The sequence below is a fragment of the Convolutriloba macropyga genome, chromosome 2, assembly GCF_964194025.1.
Source record: "Convolutriloba macropyga chromosome 2, txConMacr16.3, whole genome shotgun sequence".
Classification (NCBI taxonomy): Eukaryota; Metazoa; Xenacoelomorpha; order Acoela; family Convolutidae; genus Convolutriloba; species Convolutriloba macropyga.
In genome coordinates, this window is record NC_134469.1 from 55,269,186 (window position 1) to 55,296,904 (window position 27,719).

Consider the following 27,719-nt stretch of genomic DNA (forward strand, 5'->3'; position numbering starts at 1 on the left):
GGCTTACCTTGGTTAAATAATTACTTGAGTCAAAATCGTTAAAATTTGTGCCCTAGATTACTCATTTATTAACTTTCCATTTTATGGAATGTCATATATATTTTTTTAATTTTTTGAAAGTAGGTATTAGCGACAGAGACATTTACCTTGTTGTATTTAATTTTTGAAGAAAGCAGTGAACTAAAATTAAGGAGAAAGTTGTTAAGTGTTTTCAAATACATGAAATAATTTTGCATTTTTTCTGAACAATTGTGACTCTTTTATATCTGACAACTGTTTGAAATGTTATTAATTGCTGGAAGAAAATTCTAGGGTTTTCTTTAAACTCGATTTGTGTTTCATTTAAGTGAAAAATGGAGACTTATGCTTGACCAATTACCTGTAGACTTTTCATGCTCTTATTTTTGTTTACTTGAAACGTGGATGGGCGTTATGTAACAGAAGTACTTCTTTTGTCATATAGGCAACATATCTCTAGCAATGATTGCTTCTTCCAAACAAATCTAACCTCATTTTTTTAGAAGCAAAAAATTTTGGTAGAAAATGAATGACCTTAATTACAGAACAAAAAGAATTACAGTAAGAAAAGCAATTTCTGTTAGAGATTGATATAATAACTGCAGCCTCTCAAGAAATCAACCATTTCCTGGTGTCGGTGATTTTGAACAAGCTATTATAAATTTGCATCGTTTTTTGAGTAAATAGCTTTGTTTGGCCTCATTACTTGCTGGTCAGCTGTTATATTCTCCACCTGTTTTTTCTGTGTTGTTTGTTGGTATTTGAATTTCTCAATCAGTTTGGGTAGTGAAGGATGTTTTCTATTAACCAATGAAATATGGTAAGTTTGACTTATTCCTTGCGTAGCTTGACGCGGTTATTGCACTTTGTAATAAGGCAGCGCCGAGAAGATGCGCCGTCTGTAAGGTGTCGGTGCCTAATGTAGCCATAGCTTTCAACGACAAGGAATTCTGATTTCTTGTGTGTCTGATTGATTTCCATATTAAGAGTTTGCGTCAAAATTTTGACGCCAAACATCATGAGGCACTCTTATATTTGCCTCCCAAATAAAAAAACTGTCATTGAGTTTAACCACTAGTTTTGCGTCCACTTTTAATACTTTGATTATTTGATTTTGATTTGCTTAAATGTCGGCTCACCTTGGTTAATTAATGACTTGAGTCAAAATCTTTAAAATTCGTGCCCTGGATTACTCATTTTTTAACTTTCCATTTAATGGAATATCTTATATTTTACTCTAATGTTTTGAAAGTAGGTGTTAGCGACAGAGACATTTACTTTGTTGTATTTAATTTTTGAAGAAAGCAGTGAACTAAATTTAAGGAGAAAGTTTTTAAGGGTTTTTGAATACAATAAGTAATTTTGAATTTTTACTGAACAATTGTGACCCTTTTATGTCTGACAACTGTTCGAAATGTTATTTATTGCTGGATAAAAATTCTAAGGTTTTCTTTAAACTCGATATGTGTTTCAATTAAGTGAATATTAGGGACTTTCGCTTGACCAATTACCTGTAGAGGTTTCAGGCTCTCATTTTTGTTTCCTTGAAACGTGGTTTGACGTTATGTCACAGAAGGACTTATTTTGTCATATAAGCAACATATCTCTAGGAAGGATTGCTTTTTCCAAACAACTCTAACCTCATCTTTTGACAAGCAAAAAATTTTGACGGAAAATAAATGACGTTAATAACAGAACAAAAAGAATTACAGTAAGAAAAGCAACTTCTGTTAGATTTTGATATAATAAATGCATCCTCTCAAGAAATCAATCATTTTCTGATGTCGGTGATTTTGAACAAATTATTTTAAATCTGCATCATTTTTTGCGTAAACTGCTTTGTTTAGTCTCTTTACTTGCTGGTCAATTGTTATATTCTCCATCTGTTTTTCTGTGTTGTTTGTTGGTATTTGAATTTCTCAATCAGTTTGGGTAGTAAAGGATGTTTTCTATTAACCAATGAAATATGGTAAGTTTGATAAGTTGATAGGCTTAATTGTCGGCTTGTCTTCGTTAATTAAAGAGTTGATTCAAAATCTGTAAAATTTTAGGACTATTTTGTTTGGGGCAGTTTTGTCTGTTTTTGGGACTGTTTCGTCTGGGACTGTTTTGTCTGGGACCGTTTTTTCTAGGAATATTTTGCAATTTAGGACTAATTTGTCTCGGAATGTTATGTTTGGGACTCTTTTGCCCGAACACGATCGATAAAATGGGTTACATTGACCGTGAGGGTGGACAGTAACCAGTTCATCTTGTCAGTTTTTTCCCCATTCGTATCTTTTCTGCTAGCGCTCCCACCCCTATATAGTTGTTTTGCACCCCCAAAATCTAATTTTTTTGCGAAATTTAGGAGCGGTACTTGAATTTCATTGAAACTGTGCTACCTTTTAACAAATGCATATTGTTCATGTTTAAAATTACTTAGCTTTAAAAAAATGTTCAAAAACTTATTAAATGGGATGCCAAACTAACCATTGGAGGAGGGGGTTTGGAAGGGGGTTAATCATAAAACAAGAAACCGAGTCATGAATAACAGAGTGATTCAGGAAAAATTTGCATTTGATAAAATGTAATTTCTGCAATGCATTGTAAAATGTTTTTTTTTCGTGGTTTCTCCAAGGTTCGCCAACCCATGGTTAAAATTGCAATCAATTTCTTAAGTTTTAATCTTCGCTACCTTCATTAAACGCATAGAATGCTCTAATTATATTGCGATCACTGACGCAAGAAACTCTATCTTTTTAAAATTTTTCAAGCTCATGTTTTTTATCATATTTGCTTCTTACATCAATATTCATAGCCACTGAAGATCAACAATTTATATACTTTATTTGACCTCGCTTCAATATACTTTCAATTTCTTTGGATAACGGAGCCTCTTTAAAAACATTAGTTTATATGTATAACTAAAAAAAACTTTTAAAATTGAGCTCTTATTTGAGTCGAAAACACCAAAAAATATATAATGGAGAAATCTTTCTTGATACTTATGTTATCCGCAACAAATTTTGGTTGAAACACCTAACACTTTCAAACTATAGCTCTGGATGTAACGCTTCAAGAGAAAAATTTGTTACATACATGGATTTTTAGTACGATGGTGTTTTTTTTGGAATCTGTTGCTTACTTACTCTTTTCAAATTTTTCATATTTCACAAAATAAATTTACGTTGCAAATTGGATTTGCCACAATTGCTGCACAAATTACGACTTTGTCATTGAGTAACAGCTTCAGGCTCTTGTTACGCATTTTTGTAGTGACTGACCTAGACTAGAAGTGCCCTAGATTATTCATTTTAAAACTAATTTGTGTACCCCGTCAACATTTTCACTGGAATGTGGCTTTGAAACATCGATTTTTCTCTGAATTAATATTGTTTTACAAACTCTTGCTAAGAGGTTGTTGGTTCTATTGTGAATGCTGGTTTTGTCAGCCAACGCTGTTGGTCAACGGCGCGTGTTGATTTTGAGGTTGCTTCTCTATGGGGTATCTGAGTATTTTATTTGTTGTTAATATTTACATTCGTGATTTTTCTAGAGAAAACCATTGAAGAAGCTTTTGCCTTTGATTCTCCAAAGACCTATCATTTTAATTCTCTGTCCTCTTAAAGTGATTTATAGACAGGGTGAAGTACTGTTCGTCTTATTGAAAAATTTTTCGACTTCTTCAACTCAGTTGCTCATGTATCCAATTTGCTTGGGTTGTTTTCTGAAGTTCTTGTGTGTATATTTTAAACAGTTTAATTTTTTGACTTTATTGAGTACTTATCCATTTTATTGAATATCTTATATATTATTCTAATTTTTTGAAAGTAGGTATTAGCGACAGAGACACTTTCTTTGGTGTATTAAATTTTTGAGGAAAGTGGTGAACTAAATTTAGGGAGAAAGTTTTTATAGTGTTTTTACATATTTAAGATAATTTTGAATGTTTACTGAACATTTGTGATGCTTCTATGTCTGACAACTGTTTGATTTGATTTGTGGTTTGGCGTTATATCACAAAAGAACTTTTTTAATTCGTCATATAGGCAACATATCTCTGTAAATGATTTTTTTTTCCAAATAAATGTAACCTCATTCTTTGAGAAGCTCTAATTCATTTTGCTCTTCTTAAACGTTAACAGCAGAGAGAGAAACAAGCTCAGATTTCATTGCGCAAGCACACAAAAAACCGTAGCTAAGGGACAAAATTTAGATTATTTTTTCCTCCGAATACAGTTCAGTTATTCAAAAACCTTATTTCCCTATATAGTAAAGTCGGAGATTTTATTTTTCAATTTCCTTTGAGACGCAATTGAGAGAGTTATTTGTTGTGCTCAACTATATGAGTAGCCGCAGGCAAAGCTGATAATAGTCTTCCTAGTACGAAATTAGTATTGCATTAACTGTTTTTAAATTAACCTCTTTCTTTTTGACATTATTGATACAATGTTATTTATCTTTGGCGTTTTAGACTGTAACCGTGGTTAACACGGATAAGGTGAACAGACAAAACAGTCCCAGACAAAACAGTCGCAGACAAAAAAGTCCGGCTAAAAAGACAAAACAGTCCCATACAAAGCAGTCCCGCTCAAAGTGCTCGTTAGACAGATCAAAAAATTGCAATTTTTACCTTGAAAAAATCTTTGAAGTCGGAAAACAAAAATCACCGTGGCCCAGTAGTTAGCAATCTGGAAGCACATTCGGAGGTCGCTGGTTCAAGCCCGAATGAAATTTTTTTTTCGCAATTATTAAAAATTGAGGATAACTTAGATCGTAAAGTGGGAAAAATTGCGAAATGTTTTAAAATCTGGAGAATCCGGTCATGAGTTGTCGTGTTAGAAATGAAAAAGAAAAACTAGCTCTTGAGCGATATTTTGCAATAATCAGATCGCTTCCATCGCTTTTTAAAAACTTAAAAAATTTTGGTAGAAAATGAATGTCCTGAATTACAGAACCAAGAAAATTACACTGAGAAAAGCACACCTGTTAGAGTTTGATATAATAACCGCAGCCTCCCATGAAATCAATCATTTTCTGATGTCGTGATTTTGAACAAATTATTGTAAATTTGCATCGTTTTTTGCGTAAATTGCTTTGTTTGGCCTATTTACTTTCTGGTCAGCTGTTATATTCTACACCTGTTTTTCTGTGTTGTTTGTTGGTATTTGAATTTCTCAATCAGTTTGGTTAGTGAAGGATGTTTTCTATTAACCAATGAAAAATGGTAAGTTTGATTCATTCATTGCGTAGCCTGACACTGTTATTGCATTTTGTAATACGGCAGCGCCGAGAAGATGCGCCGTCTGTAAGATGTCGGTGCCTAATATAGCCATAGCTTTCAAAGACGAGGAATTCTGATTCCTTGTTTGTCTGATTGATTTCCATGATAACAATATGCGTCAAATTTCTGACGCCAAACATCATGAGGCACTGTTTTATATGCCTCCGAGTTAAAACAAAACCTCTCATTGAGTTCAACAACTAGTTTTGTGTCCACTTTTAAGGCTTTGATTATTTTATTTTGATAAGCTTAATTGTCGGCTTACCTTCGTTAGATAATGATTGAGTCAAAATCTGTAAAATTTCAGGACTATATTGTCTGGGGCAGTTTTGTCTGTTTTTGGGACTGTTTTGTTTGGGACTGTTTTGTCTGAGACGGTTTTTTCTTGGATTTTTTTGCAATTTAGGACTATTTCGTCTGGGACTGTTTTGTTTGGGACTCTTTTGCCCGAACACGATCGATAACATGGTTGACATTGACTGTGAGGGTGGACAGTATTTAAATCATCTTGTCACTGTTTTCCCCATTCATGGCTTTTCTGCTTGCGTCCCCACCCCTATATAGTTGTTTTGCACCCCCAAAATCTAATTTTTTGTGAATTTCAGGAGCGGTATTTGCATTTCTTTCAAACAAGAGTATCTAGGCTGATTGAAGGCACTTTTAGAACAGTTTCCTAAAAATTTAGAAATTGAGCTCTTATTGTAGCCGATGACACCAAATATTATATAATAGAGAAAATTTTATTGATGTTTACCTTATATGCAACAAATTTTGGTTGACATACGTAATATTTCCAAACCATAGCTGTGCTAGCTTTTAGGAAATGCATATTGTTCATGTTTAAAATTACTTAGCTTTAACAATATGTTTAAACATTTATAAAGGGGGGTGCCGAACTAGCCGTTGGGGGGGGGGGAAGGGGGTTAATCATAAAAGAAAAACATAGTCATGAATTACAGAGTGATTATGAAGAAAATTGCAAATAATAAAAATGTAATATCTGCAACGCAACATCACTGACGCAAGAAACTTAAACTCAATCTTTTTAATCTTTTTCAAGCTCATCTTTTTTATCATATTTGTTTCTTACTCCATTATTAATAGTCACTGAAGATCAACAGTTTATTTACTTTATTTGATCTCGCTTCAATATAATTTCAAACTTTTTTTGGATATCAGAGCCTCTTTAAAAGCATTAAGATATATGTATGACATAAAGGTCAAAACTATTTCGAACATATTAATTTTTTTTGGATCAATTCTAAAATGATGGATATTATTTATGTAACTAAAAACGCTTTCAGTTAATAGAGTTGAGTTGACTGTTACAACGTTTGTACATGTGGCAGTTTGTTGTTGAGTATAGGGCTAGTTTAAATGGAGACTGTTCCATATATAGCTTCTCTACTCCTCTCTTTCTCTCGCTTTTTCATCTTCCTGTCATTTTCATGAACTCTTCTGCAATCGGCCCAAGAAGTTCTCAAGGAGTAGTTCCATAACAACATGGTCCCACTCGTTTTCAAATCTAGCAATTGCGTGTTCTTTCTCAGTGGGTGTGAGTAGTGAAACGTGAATGGAGTCATACGCCATTCTCTTCACCACTCTCAAGTCACTGTCTTTAGAGGTCATCGCCATCACCATCATGTACATGTCATCTGTCATTGGCCTAAATCATCAAATAACTCAGTTTAGCTGGACAAGATGCACAGCAAACAAATACATATCTGCTCTCATTAATAATTTTTAGGCGTTTAGATTGCTTTGCGTAGCCTAAACACGTGTTCAAATGTCAAACAGTAGCAATTCAATTGAGCAATGGATAACAAATGCACTTCCATTTTTTCAAGGCCGCGAAAAGAAGTGGAGTGTTAGAACATGTCAGTGTTTTATTGCTCCGGGGGAACTGTGTACTCAACTGGGTTCTTTTCGTTCAATAATTCTTGACCCACTGACACCTTTATCGAGTTGTGAGTGGTCTCATTAGCAAGCCCGCCAAGCGCAGAGTAGTCAATTGTAATGATTTTGAGAAACATTGATGATTTCCACCTTTCTGTTCACTTTCTAGAATTTTTTTGCTGAAATTTTGTTTCATTTTGCTAATATAGCGGAAATATGCCCAATGACAAAAATTCATTTTTACGATTAAATAGGGTTGTTGAAAAGGGTTTCAAAAAATAGTCTGTTTAACTTTGAACGTTTGCCTTTTTGATGTTTTTTTGTCATTTTTGTAACTTAACCTTGTTATTGATAGATCCATTCACTTTCTTGGTACAGATAAATTGTTTTTTTATTGGTTTTATGTTTTCACTGATTTTTTATGGCTTCGTCACAAAGCGTTTTCAAAAACAATTTTGAGAGTTGATATTTTTGATATTTTTTGGATTTCTTTTTACATGGTCTTATTTTACCACATCCTAGTTATCTTATTTATTTATTTCAGTTATTAGCTTATGGTTTCAATGACTTCAAAAATATGTGTTAACTTAAATTGCTTGAGAAATCTCTAATTTTGCTTGTTTTTGAGGTCATTTTGTAGTCGTATAAATCAAACTCAGTAATGACGCGTCCATTTATCTTCCTAAGCAACTATGGTGTTAACTTGTTTTATGTTTTGTAAGAATATAGCTATAGGTTTAAATGAAATTTCAAACATTTTGGTGTCAAAAATTTAAGGGTTTTTTTTCACTTTGTCCTTTTTGTTCTACTTTTCGTCGACTTGTAACTAAACTCATTAAAGACTGAATTTTTTTGCTTTCTAGTTTGTCGTCTCGTACTCTCATTAATGGCAAGTGTCATCGGTTTTCCAATACGGCATTCCTTTATTCAGACATTGTTATGAGTTTGTGACAATTTTTTTCTAAATCATACACTAATTTTTTAATGAATTGTAAATATGTGAAATTTGTCGCTCTTCTCAATTTGCTGGACAACTTAACCAAAAATGTTGATGGACGGGTGTGCAACGTTATGTGGAAACGCACATTACCAAGCCTCTTTTTTCCTCTTTAATATTCGCTTCAAAATTCAGAGGTTCATCTTTCAAATTAGGAAGACCGATTTTTTTTTAAAGGAAAATGAGATTAACAAAGAATTGTTGCCGTTACAGTGTTCCAAGTTTTCCTGCCTTTTTGCGTTGTTCCCACCAAAAGGATCAAAAATTTTTTAACCAAAAACTTGGCGTCACCCTGATCTCAAAGAAACGTAACATGAAATACACTTTTGTGAACTAGCTCAAATGTGCGGTTATATTCTTTTTTTTAGAAGGAGCCATTTAATAACAGGAGTCACTATTAATAATTAAATGGCAACGCCCAAAATATGCTTCCGCTATTCCAATAAATACGAACTTCCAAACTTTTATAATATTGAAGACATAGCAACCAGAGTTAGAATGATTAACCTATTTGTGGTCATGTTTTAGGGAAAAGTGTAGAGAGAAACAAAAAATAGAAAGCAGAAGTGCAAAAACTTTTTGGACTCCTTTTTGGAATTTCTCTCCAAATTGACCATTATTGCCACAGAAAGTCATGGGACTACCTGTTTAACATAGGTAGCGCAATGCAAAATATTTTATTGTAAAACAAGTTAAATATAAGCAATTAGACCGCCTACATAAAAGTTTCATTAAGAACGGTAACTAACAACAGAGTACATGTCTAATGATAATCTAATGAATTTACCGTCATCGAAGAATTAATTCTGTGAAAAAATAACAAAAAAAAGAACATAGCTGGCAGATTGCCAGAAAATAGCCGCAATGGATTCGTAGATCGGCAGTCTAAAAAAACAGTAAGAAAGACAGACCAAAAAAAGTCGTCCTTTCATTGAGGGCTGATCTCTTATATTTTGATTAAAAATATGTATAAGTGATTGCTGCCTCTATTAGTTGATCTCTAATAACCTTCATTTAGAGTGACACACCCATTTGACCTTATCTCTTTGAATTAAATTAAATAAAAGTCAATTTCAAAGTGAGGAAGTCATTTTTGAGAGTGAGGTAATTCAAGTGTGACCAAAAATTTAATCACGCGCATGAACAAAAACCTCGCTCCACTAAGGGCGAAAAATGACGTCACACATGCAATTCAGTTGAAATTGCATGAACGAATGAACAAAAAGTGGCTGTGACGTCATATGGTCGTAACAAAAATCATGACGACGAAATAAAAAACATAGCAGGACAAGTCCTGACGCACAATTCAAAGAATTTTCTCTGACCAAACAGAAAACTAGACCTAGAGCGAACTATGAATGCATTGGAAAAATCATATAGAAAAAAATCCGATCCAAAAAATTGAAAAAACAGTAAAAAATCAAAGTGATATTGCCGCATGTGAACAAAAAACCACTAGCGAGAAAGGGAATTTTTCTTCAAACTCCGTTTTTTCACTCTACTTTAATTTTCGAGCGAAAATATTTCACGCCGCAAAGCCACTCGTTTTTTCGCTCCACTTCCTGTTTCGGCATGACCAAAATCACTCCTCCAATTTGTCTTCAAAAATCATGAAAATGTGTGAAAAGATCTTAAAAAAAACATAGCCGGAAGAATTCCGGAAATGACTCGAAGTGAAAACCCATTTAAACGCCATCCAACTACTCGTCAAACAAAACATGCCCTCACTATTTTATGATTATATTGAAACAAAGTCATGAAATATAAGCAATTAGACCGCCTACATAAAACTTTCATTAAGAACGGTAACTAACAACAGAGTACATGTCTAATGATAATCTAATGAATTTACCGTCATCGAAGAATTAATTCTGTGAAAAAATAACAAAAAAAAGAACATAGCTGGCAGATTGCCAGAAAATAGCCGCAATAGATTCGTAGATCGGCAGTCTAAAAAAACAGTAAGAAAGACAGACCAAAAAAATTCGTCCTTTCATTGAGGGCTGATCTCTTATATTTTGATTAAAAATATGTATAAGTGATTGCTGCCTCTATTAGTTGATCTCTAATAACCTTCATTTAGAGTGACACACCCATTTGACCTTATCTCTTTGAATTAAATTAAATAAAAGTCAATTTCAAAGTGAGGAAGTCATTTTTGAGAGTGAGGTAATTCAAGTGTGACCAAAAATTTAATCACGCGCATGAACAAAAACCTCGCTCCACTAAGGGCGAAAAATGACGTCACACATGCAATTCAGTTGAAATTGCATGAACGAATGAACAAAAAGTGGCTGTGACGTCATATGGTCGTAACAAAAATCATGACGACGAAATAAAAAAACATAGCCGGAAGAATTCCGGAAATGACTCGAAGTGAAAACCCATTTAAACGCCATCCAACTAATCGTCGAACAAAACATGCCCTCACTATTTTATGATTATATTGAAACAAAGTCATGAAACAAAAAAGTAAAAACAGTAAAATCAAATCTGTTAAAACATGAATAAAAAAATCTGATCAAATTTTGTTATAAATTGAGATCCCAAAAAAACTGTCTCTGTCAAAATAACTTCATCAAACCAACTAGTACTTACAAAAACCACTTATTTGAATTTTGAGAAAAATACTTTAGGCTGAAATTATGAAAAAAAAAATCTTAAAAACAACTTTCACTGAAAAACTTGTAAAATTTACTAATTTTTTTTAATATTTCAAAAAACATATATATCCAAAGAAAAATTCCATTCAGCCAATAGGGTATCCAGATGTTATCAAAACAATTGGCAAGTCATAATAGGCAAAGAAACTTAGCTAAAAACAGAAAAAAAAAACGAAAAACTGCAAAAAAATTTCGAAAAAAGTTCCAATTTTCGCCATTTTTTCGCCATTCAAAAAATGCATATGAATTGTCAGAAACTTTCAAATCACTACCGAAACGAGCCTAAAATTAAAACAAAATCATAACGAAACCTCTTAACGAAAACAAATGAAAAAAAAACTGCTTTAAAATGCCGCACGTGAACAAAAAAGTTTCGCTCGCTTAGAGAAAAATTTTTCACACATCAATTTCTCGCTCTCTCAAAAACAGTGGTATGAACAAAAACCACTTTCTTTTTGCTCCGCTCTTCACTTTTGTTCAGCACTAAAATCACTCCAAATTTTTTCACGCGTTTTATTCGCCGCTTCAAAAATCACTCCAATAAAATTGGTTAACAAAAAGGACTTTTCCAATACTCCTCTTCGAGTCGTAAAAAGACAGCGTTCCAATACAATTCAAACTCTTTGAATTGTAAAAAGCCAAGAGAAGGCCAATAATAGCCCCAGCTATCATTGTGCGGCTATTAAAAACTTCTGCATTAAATCGGTGCTTGTTATTGAGACTGGTATCATTAGAAAGCTTGTTCACCGTAGAATATGGAATTAAAATGATTTTTCTGATTTCCATTTTTGACAGGGAGATATCGAGGTTTAAACTTTCGAGAAAATAGAGTGAATTCCGTTGATTTCATTCACCTTTTTTCGGAAGTTTTGACTAAAGTTTCGCCAATTTTAATAAAATTTGATAAAATTTTTCATGAAAGTGTTGTTGATATTACGCTCAAAGACAAAATACATTGTCGGCTATTTTCATTGAATTTTTTTTCACCAATTCTGGCTGAAAATTTCACAAAGTTCAGACTTTTTCATCAAAAACAGCACGAAAAAGTTTGTTTAGTCGACTCTGATTGAATTTGCAGGAAGTGCACACCCAAACACCACTAACACAATCTTTGTAGACTGAAAAGGGGGCTAATACCACTTCAACTTCCGTTGAGAGTGCTCTGTAAATAAAACTTTGCCGTTTTTTTGCTAACTTTATTTGTTGATTATCAAAAACGCAGCATTTACTTTTGATTCTTTGACAAACAAAATATCTAAATCAATGACTTTCCAACAATTAAATATTTCTAATGGACAACCAACATTAGCAGCAGCACTAGTTCTGTACCAATCTTGGACCGCTACAATCTAAAAACAATTCGGATTGTCATCAGTCGGTTTTTTATTAAAAATTTCGATCTTTTTTGTATTAGTTAAATAACATAACATTTCAAATCAAAGCTCACTAGTGTTAGGTCCTATTGGCTTCCTACTTAGCTCAAAATTTATTTATCTAGTTGATTGCTTGAAAGTTTATGGTCGTTTTGACTTTTAAAATATTTGATTTTTAAATAAAGATTGGCTTATTGAACTTTGCCTCCATTTTTCTCTTACTTTGGTCAACTTGTAGCTTAGTGTCAGCAATCAAAGAAGGATACTACTTCTTTCTGCTGAAATCAAATTTAGTCTTTATTGCGGTTTTACGCCTTAAGTTATGGTGTTCTGGCTTTGATACTACTAGATTTCACAATTTTTTTTAATTTTTAGGTATTTGCCCATTTTTCATGTTTTCTAATTTTGTCAAATTATCACGTTATTGTCAGTTCATATATCACATTTTTCGCGTTCAAAATAACGCACAATTGAAAATATTTAAATCCTTAAAGATATAGATTGTGGCTCTTTACCGCTTCGACAATACTTTCTCGAAGAAAATAGTTGAAATTTTTAATTTTGTCTTTATCTGTCGTTTTTGCTTTGTCTTTGTAGTTGTATAAAGTTTCTTGTTCAATGACACGTTTTATTGGATTTTCACGGAAGAAATGAAGTGAAAATCTAATTTTAGTAGAAATTAGATTTTCTAATTTCTACTAAAAAATATTCTAATTTTAGTAGAAAGCTGATGGCTTTCATGACTTTGGAAACATTTTTTTCAAGCCTTTTTTAATTCTGCATTTTAGTCGTATTTAATTTCCTGTACAAGGACCCGGTTTGACTGCCTTTTCCTGGAACAGTAGATGAGCCGATGTTCTGATATTAGAAGATAGATAATGGATTTCATGACTTTGAAAACAATTGTTTTCCAAAATGAAAAAAAATCAACTTCGCAATTTTGTTCCTTTTATTGTCTGTTTGTTACCTGGTCTCCTTAATTAAAGTTTTAGGATGACATTATTTTTGCTCAAGGGAAGGTGTCAAAAGGGATTGGTGTCACAAAATCTAATGTTTTTCAAGAATTCGTTTTGAATTTACTGGCTTCGACACGGGTTTTTCACAAAAAAAGTAAATTAATTTTTAATTTTTGTCATATTTGACGTGCTTTTTGTAGATCTAAGACATGTTCTGGATTATTGCAGGTCTCTAGGGCTTCCGTTGGAAGAATAAACGAACCTATTCAATTGTTTGATTTTGTAATTAGTGGCTTTCATGTCTTTGGAAATAAATTTTTTTCGATAAAAACAAGTATTACAAAATCTTGCTTTTTCTTTTTGGTCTAGTTGTTACCTAGTTTCATTAATGAGCGGCCAAATAATACATAATCAGTTTTCGACGAAGGTGCAATCTGACATATTTTAGGCGCCAAAGTATGGCTTTACGGCTTCCAAAGCATTTTCTCGCAATTTTCAATTGTTTTTTAGTTTGCTATCTATTTGTTTTGTAGACGTCTATGTTTTATGCAGTTCTTTTTGTAACAGCATAAAAAATTGAATAACAAGAGTTCTTAAATCCCTTGTAATGAAGCATTGGTAATTGTAAACCATATGGGATATTTTAGCTGATTCCTAATGGTTTTCATTACTTTGAAATTAATTGTTTTTTTTTTTAAATTCAGCGAATTTTCTAACTTTAAAGTTTGTTCTTTTTTGTCTAATTGTTACCAAGCTTTATTATGAACTGGTGAAAAAGCTTTTTTTGGTGAATTACAAGTTAGTTTGTTTATTTTCAGTTTTATCTGACGCTATTCTTACTTTGTTATTAAGTTTTGTTTTTTAAAACGGACATAAACTTTTTGATGTAATTAATGTTTATTGTTGTTGTTTGATTTTGCCGTTCGTCGTCGCTCGCTTTCTTAATATCGGCATATCTCATCAATCTAATGCATCATTTTTTACTCCACTGAGTTATTTACCTTGGAGGCTATCTTTTCCTTCATACACCAGTTTTTTTTAAAAAAATACTTGAATTTTTTGTGTTTTTCTATCTGTTCCTCATTTGGTAGACAATTATGCCAAAATTGTGGATGAGTGGTGTCGAAACCTTATGTGCGATCGCACATTACCGAGCCGCCTTGTTTACTTAAGTTTAAGAAACTGGTAACTATGTTTTTTTTCGGTTTGACATTTTGTTGAATAAAGTTAGCCTTTTGACTGAATTTGACTTTCAAATGAATTATTTCTATCTGCTTATTTTTTGTGGTGAAGACAATTCATATTCAAATTTCACTCACTTGGTACCGAGAATGAGACAGTCATCCGAGTTTACGGAGAATCGGAGAGGTTTGTCCGACAACATTCCTGGCTTGTGAGTCACGTCCATGAGTCTCTTGTTGCGGTGGTTGCGGATGTCATCAACCAAAGCCAGCGCCTGATTAGAGATCGGATTCAGCTCAATTCCAATGTCTTGTTGCCGCACCAATTCCAACACATACGGATGCGCGTCCAATGCATATCCGTGACCTTGACAATAAATTCACATATTGCACCATTCTGAGGCTCAGGTTTGCACGGTTAAAGTCACACCACCGGACAACAGAATGTGAACCATGCAGCAATTTTTTTCTATTCTTCCCTTAATGAACCCGTCAAATTTATTCTTTTTTTCTTTTTTGTTGAAATATACCAGGGATTTTGTTATTTAGTTTTTAGATGAGTTGAGCAAACTGTTTTTAAGAGAACATGACTGTCTCCTCAATTCCGGCAAACAACATTGTCTCATAACATATAAAATAAAAAAGTTGTTCAGATAACTGTTAACATGAGTAGTTTCAATATTGTTTTAATCATTTATATCGTGATAATAGGCACACTGGTTTCCTCAAAACAGCATTGCAATAGTTAAGCTAAGGTCGAATTATCCATTCTTAATTGCACTAGAGCAATCCAATGAATTGAAAGTGCAGAAAAATATCCCAAATGACCCAAAAATTATATTGAATTATTTTTAAAAAGTTGTAGTACAAACTAGGTAGATTAATTGTAATGGTTTTCAACCCTTTAACTATTTTAAAAATGTGGCATTTAGTTGTTTTCCTTTCCATAATTATGAAATATGAAGCTAGACTTACACCACACCTTTTTTTGATTAATTAGTCGTTCTTTAGTATTGCAAGATGAGGAGAATACCTAATGACTACCTTATAAGTATTAAAAGCCAATAGATTTGCACGAAAAATGTTAGGAGGACTTTTCTTTGACTCATATTTTGACAATAGCTCGGCTAAATTGTTCGAATACAATATTTGGATTAGAGCTTGTGATTTTGAGTCGAGCTAAAGTGCAGCGTAAAAATTGATTGGGCTAAAGTCCAGCGTGCAATACCAAATAATAATAAATGTGAAACTTATGACATGAGTGGTCGTTAGACTGGTGGACTTACCAATTCTTTTAGTGTCCAGCATAACAGAATCCACGACATTCTCGTCAACGTCAAAGCCAGTCCAGAGAGTCTCACCTGCGTGGAACACAAAAGGCATGTCACTATTCGTTTCTTTCTTGAACTCAAAGAACACTGGCAGAAATGATTTCAGAGTTCTTCCGGTCTCCTCGTAACCCACTAGATCGAAGCCTCGGATCAGATCTGACATTTCATAATATTGCTGGGCAGCCATTAGTTTCGACTTAAGTTTCGCATCTGACAAACCAACTCGACTCTTTGTCAGTACCAAATTGACACCATAGAAGTTTGGATACAGATTTCGGAAGAGTTCTATTTGACTTTGAAGGTACTCTAGCACTTGCTCGTACGGAATCACAGTTCCGTTTTTGTCAATTCGATCACCAAATCCAGTTCTGAACTCAGTGTACTGGACATTGTCTTCTACTAGGAGGTTGAGAGAGGAGTTAAGCATGGCTTTCCACACATGCCAGGTGTCCTTGGCATCTCCGGCTGGTCCAAATTTGTTCTGGAAATTGTCCCAGATCATCTGGATGTTCTGTCCACTGTAGTCCACTCCATCGTACATACTCACTTGGGCCCTCAGATTCTCAACTTCGTCTGTGTAGTTGGAGTCACCAGGTGAGGGGCACTTTCGACAGGTGTAGTCGGAACTCATGTCTTGGACTATGAAACGAAGTAGACGTGAAAACTTTGTACCTTTTGCAAACATTGACTGTTTCTAATTACTCAAAATTTTATGGTGGTTATCGCAAAAGCACGTCTATCGTTCTCAAACTGATTGGTTGATAATGCATAATCATGCAAGAGTCTTGAAAGAATCTTGAAGGATAACCCAAGATTTAGGTCTACAGGGGCGTTCTTTCTATTTCCCGTCACCTTACTTGAAGTTCAGCGTAAGATCGTGTGGTCTCCGACTAATAACGAACAAAGATTTGCATAATCGAGATTATCTTTTGCACTGTGCTGCGAAATTCTTATCTAAATTAAGCAAAGTTTTTATGTTAAAAATTGTTTTTGATAAATGGAAAGAAAATGAAAACAGAATAAAGATATTTAACAACACAATTAAGCGAAGCGTTTTGTAAACGTAAATGGTATCTTTCACAAAATCTTCTGTCTAAAAAGCGTTAAAAATGCAAGAGTTCATCGATCCATAACTTCTTGGCTCCTTAATTTCAACACAATCTTTTCTTAGGAATTTGCTTGTAAAAAATATCACATGAGTGTGAAATGAAACCCGTCCGACTTTTCATTTAATAGCAGAGAGTCTAGTTCCCTTTGATTCCTTAGAATCTACAAGGATCTACGTGCAATTAACTTGAGTAAAACTCAATCCCAGTTTCCCGCTAAACTTATTATTTCACCGCTAAAAATCATAATTCATACAAAAAGTCACCGCTGAATTCACCGCTTACAAAGTTTCACCCTTGGAATAATAGTTTTAAAAAAATGCAAGAATAGCGCTGAATAACCATTAACCTTGTAATATTAAAAAAGATATAATACTATAATGTATTTCGAACATGCTGTCGATCGAGAATTACCCTCTGGATAGACAATCGGCTTATAGATATCAGATAAGCATTTTAATCAAAAATGCTTCGTGTTTAGCCATATCTGAGGATATTTGTTTTTGTACTTAGCAACTTTGAAGTATTATAAAATTTTGATCTGAACAATTGTTTCATTTTTCTATGTGTCCTGTAAGTAAATTTTAAATTTGGGTGTTGACTCTATCCTGTAAGATAATGGGTACTCGTTGTCCTTTTTGCTGTTTGGGGTGAAAAAATCTGCGAAATTTGGATTTGACAATGTATTTTTGAGCGGCCAACGCGTGAATTAAATTGTGGTAAATGTTTTGTTAATCAACGAGTTGAATGAATTTTGTGCTTTATTGTTGTTTTCCATACTATCTTCATTAAAATTTAGAGTTTGAGTGACAGAGATGCCAAGGGCGTCGAAAAGATCGCGACCAGTTAGTGGTTTCAGTCCATCGAGCATTGCCAGATACTCCCAATACCAGATTTTCCCGGTTTTACCAGATATTCCCAAGCATTCTCGGTACGCCAGCCATTGCTTGCTACTGGAGTTTGTATCTTTCCAATCACAGGAATTGATTCATTGACAAAAGTTTTTCAATTTTTAGCGGGTGCTAACCAAAATTAAAATGAACTACAATTTTCTGAATAACAAATCCTCATTGTGACTTTGAGTTAACTGTAGATGTTGAATTGAGAGCTAGTTTTACAGCAACAACAATCAAGAAGTAAAAATTTTTTCTTTGGTCAAATTGGCGCACCGAAGAGTTGAACTTTTGATAATTTCTGTTTTGTTTTGAACACGTAAGCACGAAAAGTATCCTGAATAGTCTTGCTACACGGAAACTTAAGCTCCATCAGAACAGATACTTTGCAGCCTTTTGCAGAAACTTTCAATTTTTTACATCTGTAATTGTACACAACCACAGTGACAAGTAAAATCAGTTGTTCTAAAATCTTCAGCTTGATCTCAAATAAATTGAAAGACAATTTTTCCAGAAGTTCAAGAACCATTTAATTCGGTATAGAAAACCCAGATATAAAATAAGATCTGAACAACGTTCTACAAAAAAGACACGAACGGTTGGTCTTGATTCCAAGGGTCAAGTTTTTTTTAATTTTCACTTAGTTTATTGCCGTGTCGAATTATTATTTGGAAGATTCGAGCGAAAGACTTTGTAAAGAGTTGTAAATTTCTGGACCATTTACTGTGATGAAAACATAAAGTAGAGGAATAAGGAGAAGAAGAGGAGGAAGAAACTGAGGAAGAAGAAGAAGAAGAAAAAGAAGAAGAAGAGGAAAGAGCGAGAGAGGGAGAGAGAGAGAGAGAAACGCACACAAACACACACATACACACATACACACAAAGATAGAGAGAGACAGTGAGAGACACAGAAAGAGAGAGGAGAGAGAGAGAGAAAGAGAAAACTGAATAGAAATAGAAAGAAAAAACTCCCTTTTTCATCTAAGCTAGCTAAGTATCTTTCTTTTTTTTCCATTTGAGTCGCTTTCTAATTGCTACCCCTGCTAATTGCTACACTACCATCGCTTTTGTTTTAACAGCAAACTTTACTTAGGATTGAGAGCAATTGATATCACTCAAAAATGAAGAAAAGAAGCGTAAATGAGTTACCTAAGAAATCAAAGAATGATCTAGAACAAAAGCTTCGTGAGCAGTTAAAAACTAAAAAATGATTTGATCTGATATCTGCTATATAAAGTTCTTCGATTTTAATTGAACATTTTCAAAACGGAAATTCATTATTTTTTGAATGGCTGTAATTTTTTTGAAAAAAATAATGAATGCTTTTTTTCTAATTATATTTTGGTTAAAAAAACTCAAAGGCGTTTGATGCAACAGCATGATTCTAGGTCTTTTTTTAAATCTGAAACATGTAATTTAAGCTAACTACTTGGTTATTGCTACATGTTAGAAATTTATAAATCAAAACTTTTTATTTTCTAATTCATAACAAACTAAGGTTCGGCTTTCTTGAAATAAATTAGTAAAAAGGTATTTGAATCCTGTCTTATTGGGTGTTATAAACTGAGAAAGAATGAATATGTGGCGTTTTACCTCCATCATCGAAGTAATGCAATCTGTACTTCTCTCCGCTCTCGCATATTTTGCAGTTCTCCAAACTCAACATCATTTGAGGGAATGTTGCCAGGTCGTGGGTGGCACTCAAGTGTGAGTGTAACAGGGCACCCTTAGGAAGTCGCCGCAAGATCTTGTACACCTGAATATACACATAAATTCTAGCCAATTAAGGTATTTTTAACTTATAGCGGTTCTGACGCAAATAGCGAAAGAGTTCTCCTTAAAATGTTTGTATAAAGTTGTACATTACCGAGAGCCTCAATTCTTTTTTAGCAAAAAATAAAAGTATATTCAATTTCAGTCTTCATGTCACCTGCAATTAATACGCTATTCTCTATCTTGACAATCACTTTATTAATTTCTTTGCTTAATATTTGAGTTTTTGCTTGCTTGAGGCTCGAAAATATTTGCACGTATTTCTGAATGCATTATAGCTTTTAAAAGAAACACAGATTACGATTTTTGTTTCACTTTGGCTATTATTTTGCTGTTTGAATTTTTTGTGTTTTCTCATTAAAACGTTTTTTTTCTTCAAATTTATGCACCGAATAGTAATAATACGTCATCGTTCTACCAATAGATGTTTACTGTTGCTTTTGCGATAAACAGCTGATACTTTTCTAAAAAAAAAATAACACTGTCCAGAAAAATCTTTATCATCTTCAAATTGAAGTGCTATTATTATTATGGATAAAAAGTTTGTTGAGGATTATTCGGGGACATTCTAATAGTTTAATATTCTACAATAATCGTTCGAAGAAAAGGCCTAAAAGTACATAGAGCCCAGAACTGTAAATAATAGCCCATACATGGGAAAAAGAACTTGTTTTTACTCGCAACGTGTAGCATGTTAGAATTTTTTGACATATCGATAGTTTTTGTATTTTCTTTATTGATTTCAAACTGATTTGTTATCCATATTTTCTTTTTTGTTCACACACGAATCTCGAAAGAGATGAATGGTGAGTCCTGGTACGCAATTTCAGGTCGCGGTGTCTGTTTTGTCTATCATGACTCTGAAAGCGCATTATTCAATTAACAGGATAAGGAGGTCTTCAACTTTTAGACAATTGGATTTTATGTTTACGTTTTATGTTTATACCTTCCCGAATTATAGTAACATAGTAAATCAGCGATGAATCATAATATTTCTCAGTCATTATTTTTACTATGAACATATCATGATCATGTCACTTTTTATTCTGAAAAATGTAAATTCAGAGAGATAAAAACTAAAAACAAAGTCTGTTCAGTGTAAAAACAGCATTGAGTGCTTAAACTGAGCTTAAATTGTTCAGAATTGTCTTTCAGCCTGTTTTCTCAGATCCAGAGCTCATATCATAGTAATATAAACCGCTAAGACCTCCACTAAATTCTACTTATATAGAGAAAAACCAACTGCATAATAGTTAATTTTTGATTGATTGTTGAAACTAATATGCATGAAAAATGATTTTTACAATTGAAGTATTGGGGGTGTTCTCATGCAGTTTGAAGTGAACTGTAATGGCGTGTAACATGTATTATGTGCCGTGTGCTATAACAGAATTCTCGCATCATTCTCCCGTCACTTTAATTGAGTTTCCATATAATTTTTTTTCGTTGTGCACAAACTGAAAACTGTTTTTAATGTATTTCAATTGAAAACCAGGGAGAGCTTAATTTTTTACTTTTTTTTCCTAAAAACGCATTTTGAACAATGTTTCAACAAAAAGCATTTTAATGATAATTTAAATTGCTTACCTTACAGGTATGCAACTTAATTTCTGTAGTTTTAGCCAGGAAATGTTGCGTTTATCAGACACAACATATGATCAAGTGACTAATTATAAATCAGTTATGGAACTTAGAAAATTTATTGTTTAACAATTTTGCTAAGCGTAACTTTAGCAACTGGCAAACACTTTGAAATTCAATCATCAAATTTTCTTATAAATATTTTTGTTGTATCGTATGAGCTGTGCTAAAATCAATTTAACTTTTTAATTGAATTAAGAAAAAAATTCCTCGTGGAGGTGTTTAAAGTGTGCTGATGAATAAATTGAGGAATATTTAGAATCTGTTCTATTTTGATTTTTGTTTTTTTTTAAATTTTTTGCGAGTAAATGATGATTTTGATGAAATAAAATCACTCGAGGTGATTATCAGGAAATCGGAAAAAAATGACGAATTATTCAAAAATTACTAGAAATAAGAAAAATTATTTAAAAAACTTAGTTAAATTTTTTTATTGAAATGTTAAAAATACCATCTAGCAAACTGGCAAAAATTATGATCAATTTCACCAGTTTGTTTTGGAAAAAAATGAGACTTATATTTTTTACAATAAATATTAGCTAGCATTAGCGGTTGCTATAACTGTTTTTAGCAAAAGGAAGTCAGGTATATATATATATATATATATATATATATATATATATATATATATATATATACATATATATATATATATATATATATATATATATATATATATATATATCTGTTTTTGACATAGTTCACGACAACTATTGAACCCCCTATACTTAAGCTTGTGTTGAAACCGCTTCAAATTTCAGCTAAAAAACTAAAAATATATCAAAGATGTTTTGAAGAGCTGCATTCAGTGAAATAAATTCAGGAGTTGTGCTTTTGTGTTGAAACTGCTATTGAAATTTGACTCTTTAAATTTAAAAGTATATTATTTTAAAATTTTATTGAATAATACGGATTTAATTTTAGAATTTCTTTTTGTTGATCGAAAACTTGAACAGTTGGAGCGATTTGTGCGAGCGCACGCAAAAGTACCGAGCCTCTTTGCTGTAATATAAACCAAAAAACTGTCTGAGTTTCAAATTTTAATCATTTCGATGGTTTGAAGTTGGTCTTAATAAAACTTTTGTTTAAAAGTTTGGTAATATTTTTTCTGACAGTTAATTTGGAGTAATTATAGATGCTCAGATTGTTTTTTTTCTTGAGTAAGTACTATCTGAAACAATTGGGAGTTGCATCATTAGGAAACTCTTCAGGATGTAGAATGTCCCTATGTAGAATACGTCTATGTAAGATTTTTCATTTTAAGCTACTTCTAAAAGCTTTCGAAGTCCAAAATTTTGTGGACAAATGAAATTTTGTAAGCTGATTCGCTCCGTTTTGATCATTTCTCTCAATCTGGGTCATTTGTCTCACATTTGCTTTTGAAATATAGTTTTTCCGAATAAAATGCTTTCTGCTGCGAAATCCACTCTCTGTTACGTTTTAAGAATCAGATACAAGTAGAACAGAATTCTTTGTTCTATAGTTTTCCTAAACCACTTTTTGGCAAGTTTTTACCCTGTTTGCAATATACTTAAATCATTTTGACAATTGTGTTTGGACAATTTTTGTCTGATTTTAATCTTTAGTTTTTATTTTTTAGTCAAATAGATAAACTAATCTAGTAGTTTAGGCAATCTGTATTGCATGCCTTGTCTTGTAATAAAACGATATTTTCGAGCCTCATTCCAGAGATTTCCATAAAAGTTTTTTTCCACAAAAGTGACAATGACTTTGTCTCACTGTTTTTTTCTATTAATTTGAGTTAGAGAAATCTATATAACTGTCGTATACTTACAATGCCTATTGTTTTCGGAAAGTTAAGTTTTGATAAATAATCCGCTAACGTGCAGCGGCTCAAGAATGAGAAAATAACTCAAATGAGGACACAAATTCAAGATGCCAACGAAGAAAAGGCAGATCACAAACTCCAATTGAGGTGGCGAATTTTTCGAACAAAATATAACACGACAACAGCAATTACTTCAGACTTCGCTCAAGAGCCACCAAAACAATACAAATGTTCACATTTGGAGTCTAGAAACCGGAAGTTTTCTGCTAGTCAACTCCTTCAAAATGACAAAATCTGCAGAAGAAATGATATTGCATACATAAAAACACAGATGTTTTGGCGGTCGAATTTTGTGAAAATATAGCAAAGCTAGTTTTTGATTAGTTTCCGAAAGATATTTTAGGTGTGTTAATTTTTTGCCGGAGAATTAGGCGTCGTTTTGATTCCATTTTGAAGCTATCTCAACTACGTGTTCTCTCGTTATTTTTTTTAAAAAGGTACCACTTTATGTCCTTATTTGGTGAACGATCAAGTTTTTTTGCTTACAAGGGAGAACTTATTAATGTTTCCTGTTAAAATACTCCTATTATTTCATTTTGGAGAACTATATTCCAAAAATGCGTATGAGCGGGCTTGTTACATTATGTTCAGATGCACTCTACTGAGTTTCATTGATTCTCTCACGTCGAAACACAAAACTAGCAAGGCTAATGATGATTTATCACATCCACTTATCACATCTATTTTCCCCCAACACAAAAGTTATTTTTGACAAACCCAAGTTCATCGTATTAAGCCAGGTTGAATAGCGTTAGATGCGTCAAAATTTGGCAGACAAACGCACGTTTACAAGCCTTCTTGTTCAAACTTTTTTCTCCGCTAAAATTTACAAGTCCTATAAAAGTTCTCAACATTTACCGCTAACCTTCTGTTCTTTAGCCTACGCTCTTCTACCTGGATGAAATAAACCTCAATATCTGTACTGTGAGTATAAATTTTGAATGTAACAAACCAAGTCTGTGGGATCATCTGTGAAATTATTGGCAATCATGTGCATAGATGGTCTGTATCTGGTCTCGTTGGAATAGCTGGAGTTGAAGAGTGCCATCTTGTGCTCCATGTAGATCTTGTTCAACAGACTGTCGTTCTCAGTCAGCTCTTGAGTTGCCCCGAATCTCCACCCTGCTTCCTGTACAGATTTACAAATGACGCCTTTTTAAGTAATGAATTTCTTTCCAATTTCTTAAATTGCATATTTCACATACAGCTTTGCAAAAATCTTCTGGGAAGATAATGCCAGGTCTAGCTATTTGTTGTCTTTAATTTCTCGGTAATTTCCTGTTACTTTGTAATTTGTTAAATTAATGTTTGCAAATTATTGTATCATATTTGAAAATGATACGAAGCTTTTTTTTTCTGAGGCAGACAAAATGTTTTAAATGTTGCAAACACCAATCAAGATATTTTTCACTAATCCGTCAACATTGTCCAACTAACGCTAGGAGATATCCTACTATAATCTTTTTCAAATACGACAATACATTCATATCTGTCAGTGTGTTGCAGTCTGTACGGTACTGCCCTAATCGTCAGTTATAGAGCTCTTCGATTGCGGAAATATTCTCCGAATGGGCTAAAACTGAGTATTAACGTAGTTTATTGTTCCGACCGCTCTTGAGGGGGGAGGAACTATTTACTCAACTGGTTTTTTTTTGTTCAGACAATTTTGACCGATCGATATATTCATCGTAGAGAGTTGTGAGTGGTATCATTAAAAAGCCCGTCCAATGTAGAATATTCATTTAAAAAGATTTTTCTGAATTTAGTTTTCTGGAGCGAGTTATCGCTGTTTGAATTTCTTTGAATATTAGACCTGTTTGCGTTATTTTTGTTCACATTTTGGGGATTATTTCCCTAAAATTTAGTCAATTTTGCTTAAATATGTAAAAATTGTTAACAAGAGTACCACTGTTTTAATTTTAAAGACAAAAATTATTGTTGAAGATTTTGATTTAATTTATGTGGATAAAATTTCGGCTAAATTTTTCAAATTCGACTTTGATTAATTTTGCGGGAAGTACACACCTAGAAACAACCAACACAATCTTTTTAAAGAACAAAGGTACCTAGTCCTACTTCCACTCCCATTGAAAGTATGGAATTTAAATTTAGCGTTTTTCGCTAACTTTATTCTATGATTATCAAAAACGCAGTATTTATTTTTGATCTTTTAACTAACAAACTATCTAGATCTAAAATATTCGAAACAATTGAGTGTTCTTAACCGGGCAACAGCAATAGCAAGGCTGATTTTGGTCCAGTTTTGGACTGTTACAATCCAAAAATAATTTGGATTGTAATCAGTCGGTCTTTTTCTTTGAAAAAAATTTGCTGATTTTTTCGTTAATTAAAGAAAGAACCATTCAAATTAAACTCAGTGTCGATCGATTCAATTGGCGTCATAAATAATTACAAATAAAGGTATCTGGTTTTTTCACTTGAAAGAGTTTTGGTCGTTTTGGCTTATAAAAATGTTTGGTTTTTCAATAAACAATGGCTTATTGAAATTTGTCACTATTTTCTCTTAATTTGGTTAACTTGTAGCTTAGTGTCGGGAAATAAAGATTATTTCGTCTTCCTCTTATTTCTATTGATTTAAAAATTAAGCTTTTCTGTGCGTTAAGTTATGTTGTTCTGGCATTGATACTACTAGAATTCACAATTTTCTTTTTTATATTTAGGCATTGGCCCATTCTTCAATTTTTCTCGTTTTGTCACACTATCACAATAATGAGATCTCAAATTTTACCTTATTCGTGTTCAAAATAAGTCACAATTGAACATGTAAAAGTCTTTTAAGGCATGAATTACGGTTTCAGCGGCTTCGACACCCTTTCTCAAAGAATTTAATTGAGTTTTATACATTTGACTTTAACTGTAGTTATCACATTGTCTTTTTATTCGTATAAAATTTGCTGGATATAAACAAGTCTCAATGATTTTTTATGGAGGAACAAGTGAGCTTATTTTCTAAGATAGCTGATGCTTCCGTGACTTTGAAAGTAATTGTTTTCAAAATTTAACAAAAATTATTTTTTTTAACCTTTGTTTTCTTTTTTCTGTTTGTTACGTAGTTTCCTTTATTACAGATCATATATGACATTGTTCTCGTCAAATGAAGAATCAAGTGTAAAAAATCTAATGTTTTTAGTGATTTCGTTTTTAAATTACTGGCTTCGACACATGTTTTTCGCTAAAAAAAAGTAAACTTATTTTTTTATTTTTGTCTAAATTTGACAAAGTAGAAGTAAGACCTATTCTGAATAATAACATTGTAAAGTGTTTCAAACGCTTTTTTTGGAAAAATAACGAATTTATTAAATTATTTCATTTTGTAGCTAATGGCTTTCATGACTTTGAAAACAATTGTTTTCGAAAAATACAAAAGTTTTACTTAATTTTGCCCTTCTTTCTTTTTCTTCTACTTATTACCTTTTCTCATTAAAGAGAACTCGCATACCGCAATATTGATTCGAGGTAGGCTCAGTTGAACATTTTTTGAGTGGCAAAATATGTCTTTACGGCTTGGACAGCGTTTTCTCGCATGTTTTAATTGAATTTTTGTTTGTTGTCTTTATTTGTTGTTCTTTTTATAACCGCATAAAAGATTAAATGAAGACGTGTCTTACTGCCTTCCTATAGAAGCGTATGCGATCAAAAACATGTTGGATGGTTTTAATTGCTATCTAATGCTTTTCATTACGTTGAAATTAATTGTTTTTAAAAATGTATGCCAATTTTTTAACTTTGCAGTTTTTTGTTCTTTTTTGTCTAGTTGTTACCGAGCCTAATTATGGATTGGTTTCATATCTTTTCTAGTGAGGTACAAGGTTTTTTGTTTAGTTTCAGTTTTATCTGACGCTACTTTGACCTTGCTAATAAGTTTTATTTTTTGAAAAAAAATGGACATAGAGTGTTGGGTGTAAGTAATATTTGTTGTTATTGTTGTTTGATTTTGTTGTTAGTTTTAACTTGCTTTCTTAATAATGACTGATCTAATCTATCTAATGCGGCATTTTTTACGCCTCTGAGTTATCTGCGTTGGAGTCGATCTTTTTGTTTATACACATTTTGTTTCTTTATGCCAAAAATGCGGGTGAGCGGGGCCGGAGCTTTATGTGCGAAAGCACATTACCGAGCTTCCATGTTATTGAAAACTGAAAAAAGGAGATCCCTAAATTTCTAATAACAATTTTGAAATATATTAAAGTGTTTTGCGTAGAATATATAAAATGTTGAAAATTGTACTACTAACAATCTCCAAGATGCTCTTTCTTCCATTATCGTACGCTTTGCTCGAGTTCAACCCCTTCGCGTGGGTGATATTCGTCTCAGCTTTGGTGAAGTTAACTGCAATCGGCTCCGTGTAGTTCCATTCCGTTTCCAAATCCATTTCCGTGGCGTTAGTCGCATTTTGGGCAGAAACTAGCCCAGAAAGGGCTGCAGCAGAAATTACCACAACTAGCAGCGTGGACCTCATTCTCTTGATTGGAATCAAAAATTGTATTTCGACAGCTTGTGATCACGCCTTTTGCAGAAAGTGAAGCAAAACCAAACGCTTTATCAAAAAGTAAATATTATGAGAACGTAGGGGTACCCTACCAGGGGGACAATGATCTGTGCTAAGATGCAGTGGAGGTGTTTGAATACTATTTGAAAACGACTTTCTTATAACCAAATCTCTACCTTCTATCTGCTCAGTAAACAACACGTATTAGTATTGATAAGGGTATGCTGACATATTTCTATCGGCCGCAAAATAGAACCATTGAAGATT

At 32.9% G+C, this 27,719-nt stretch overlaps 1 protein-coding gene across 1 annotated transcript; it reads right to left on the reverse strand.

The window, feature by feature from the left end:
• Positions 1-6,513: 6,513 nt before the first annotated feature.
• Positions 6,514-27,497, reverse strand: LOC142334512 (adenosine deaminase-like). The gene is made up of 6 exons (XM_075382607.1): positions 27,198-27,497; positions 23,895-24,071; positions 19,273-19,435; positions 15,637-16,320; positions 14,489-14,717; positions 6,514-6,950 (listed from the first exon to the last, which is right to left on the reverse strand). The coding sequence occupies exons 1-6, from the start codon at positions 27,420-27,422 to the stop codon at positions 6,731-6,733; spliced, it is 1,698 nt and encodes a 565-aa protein (XP_075238722.1). The 5' UTR covers positions 27,423-27,497; the 3' UTR covers positions 6,514-6,730.
• Positions 27,498-27,719: the final 222 nt, after the last annotated feature.

Excerpts from the sequence above, each read along its gene's own strand:
- LOC142334512 (XM_075382607.1), bottom strand. The coding sequence starts at position 27,422 with ATGAGGTCCACGCTGCTAGTTGTGGTAATTTCTGCTGCAGCCCTTTCT. Across the intron at positions 19,436-23,894 it reads CAGATGATCCCACAGACTTG|GTGTACAAGATCTTGCGGCG; the intron begins GTTTGTTACATT and ends GTGTATATTCAG. Across the intron at positions 14,718-15,636 it reads GCTGGACACTAAAAGAATTG|GTCACGGATATGCATTGGAC; the intron begins GTAAGTCCACCA and ends TTTATTGTCAAG.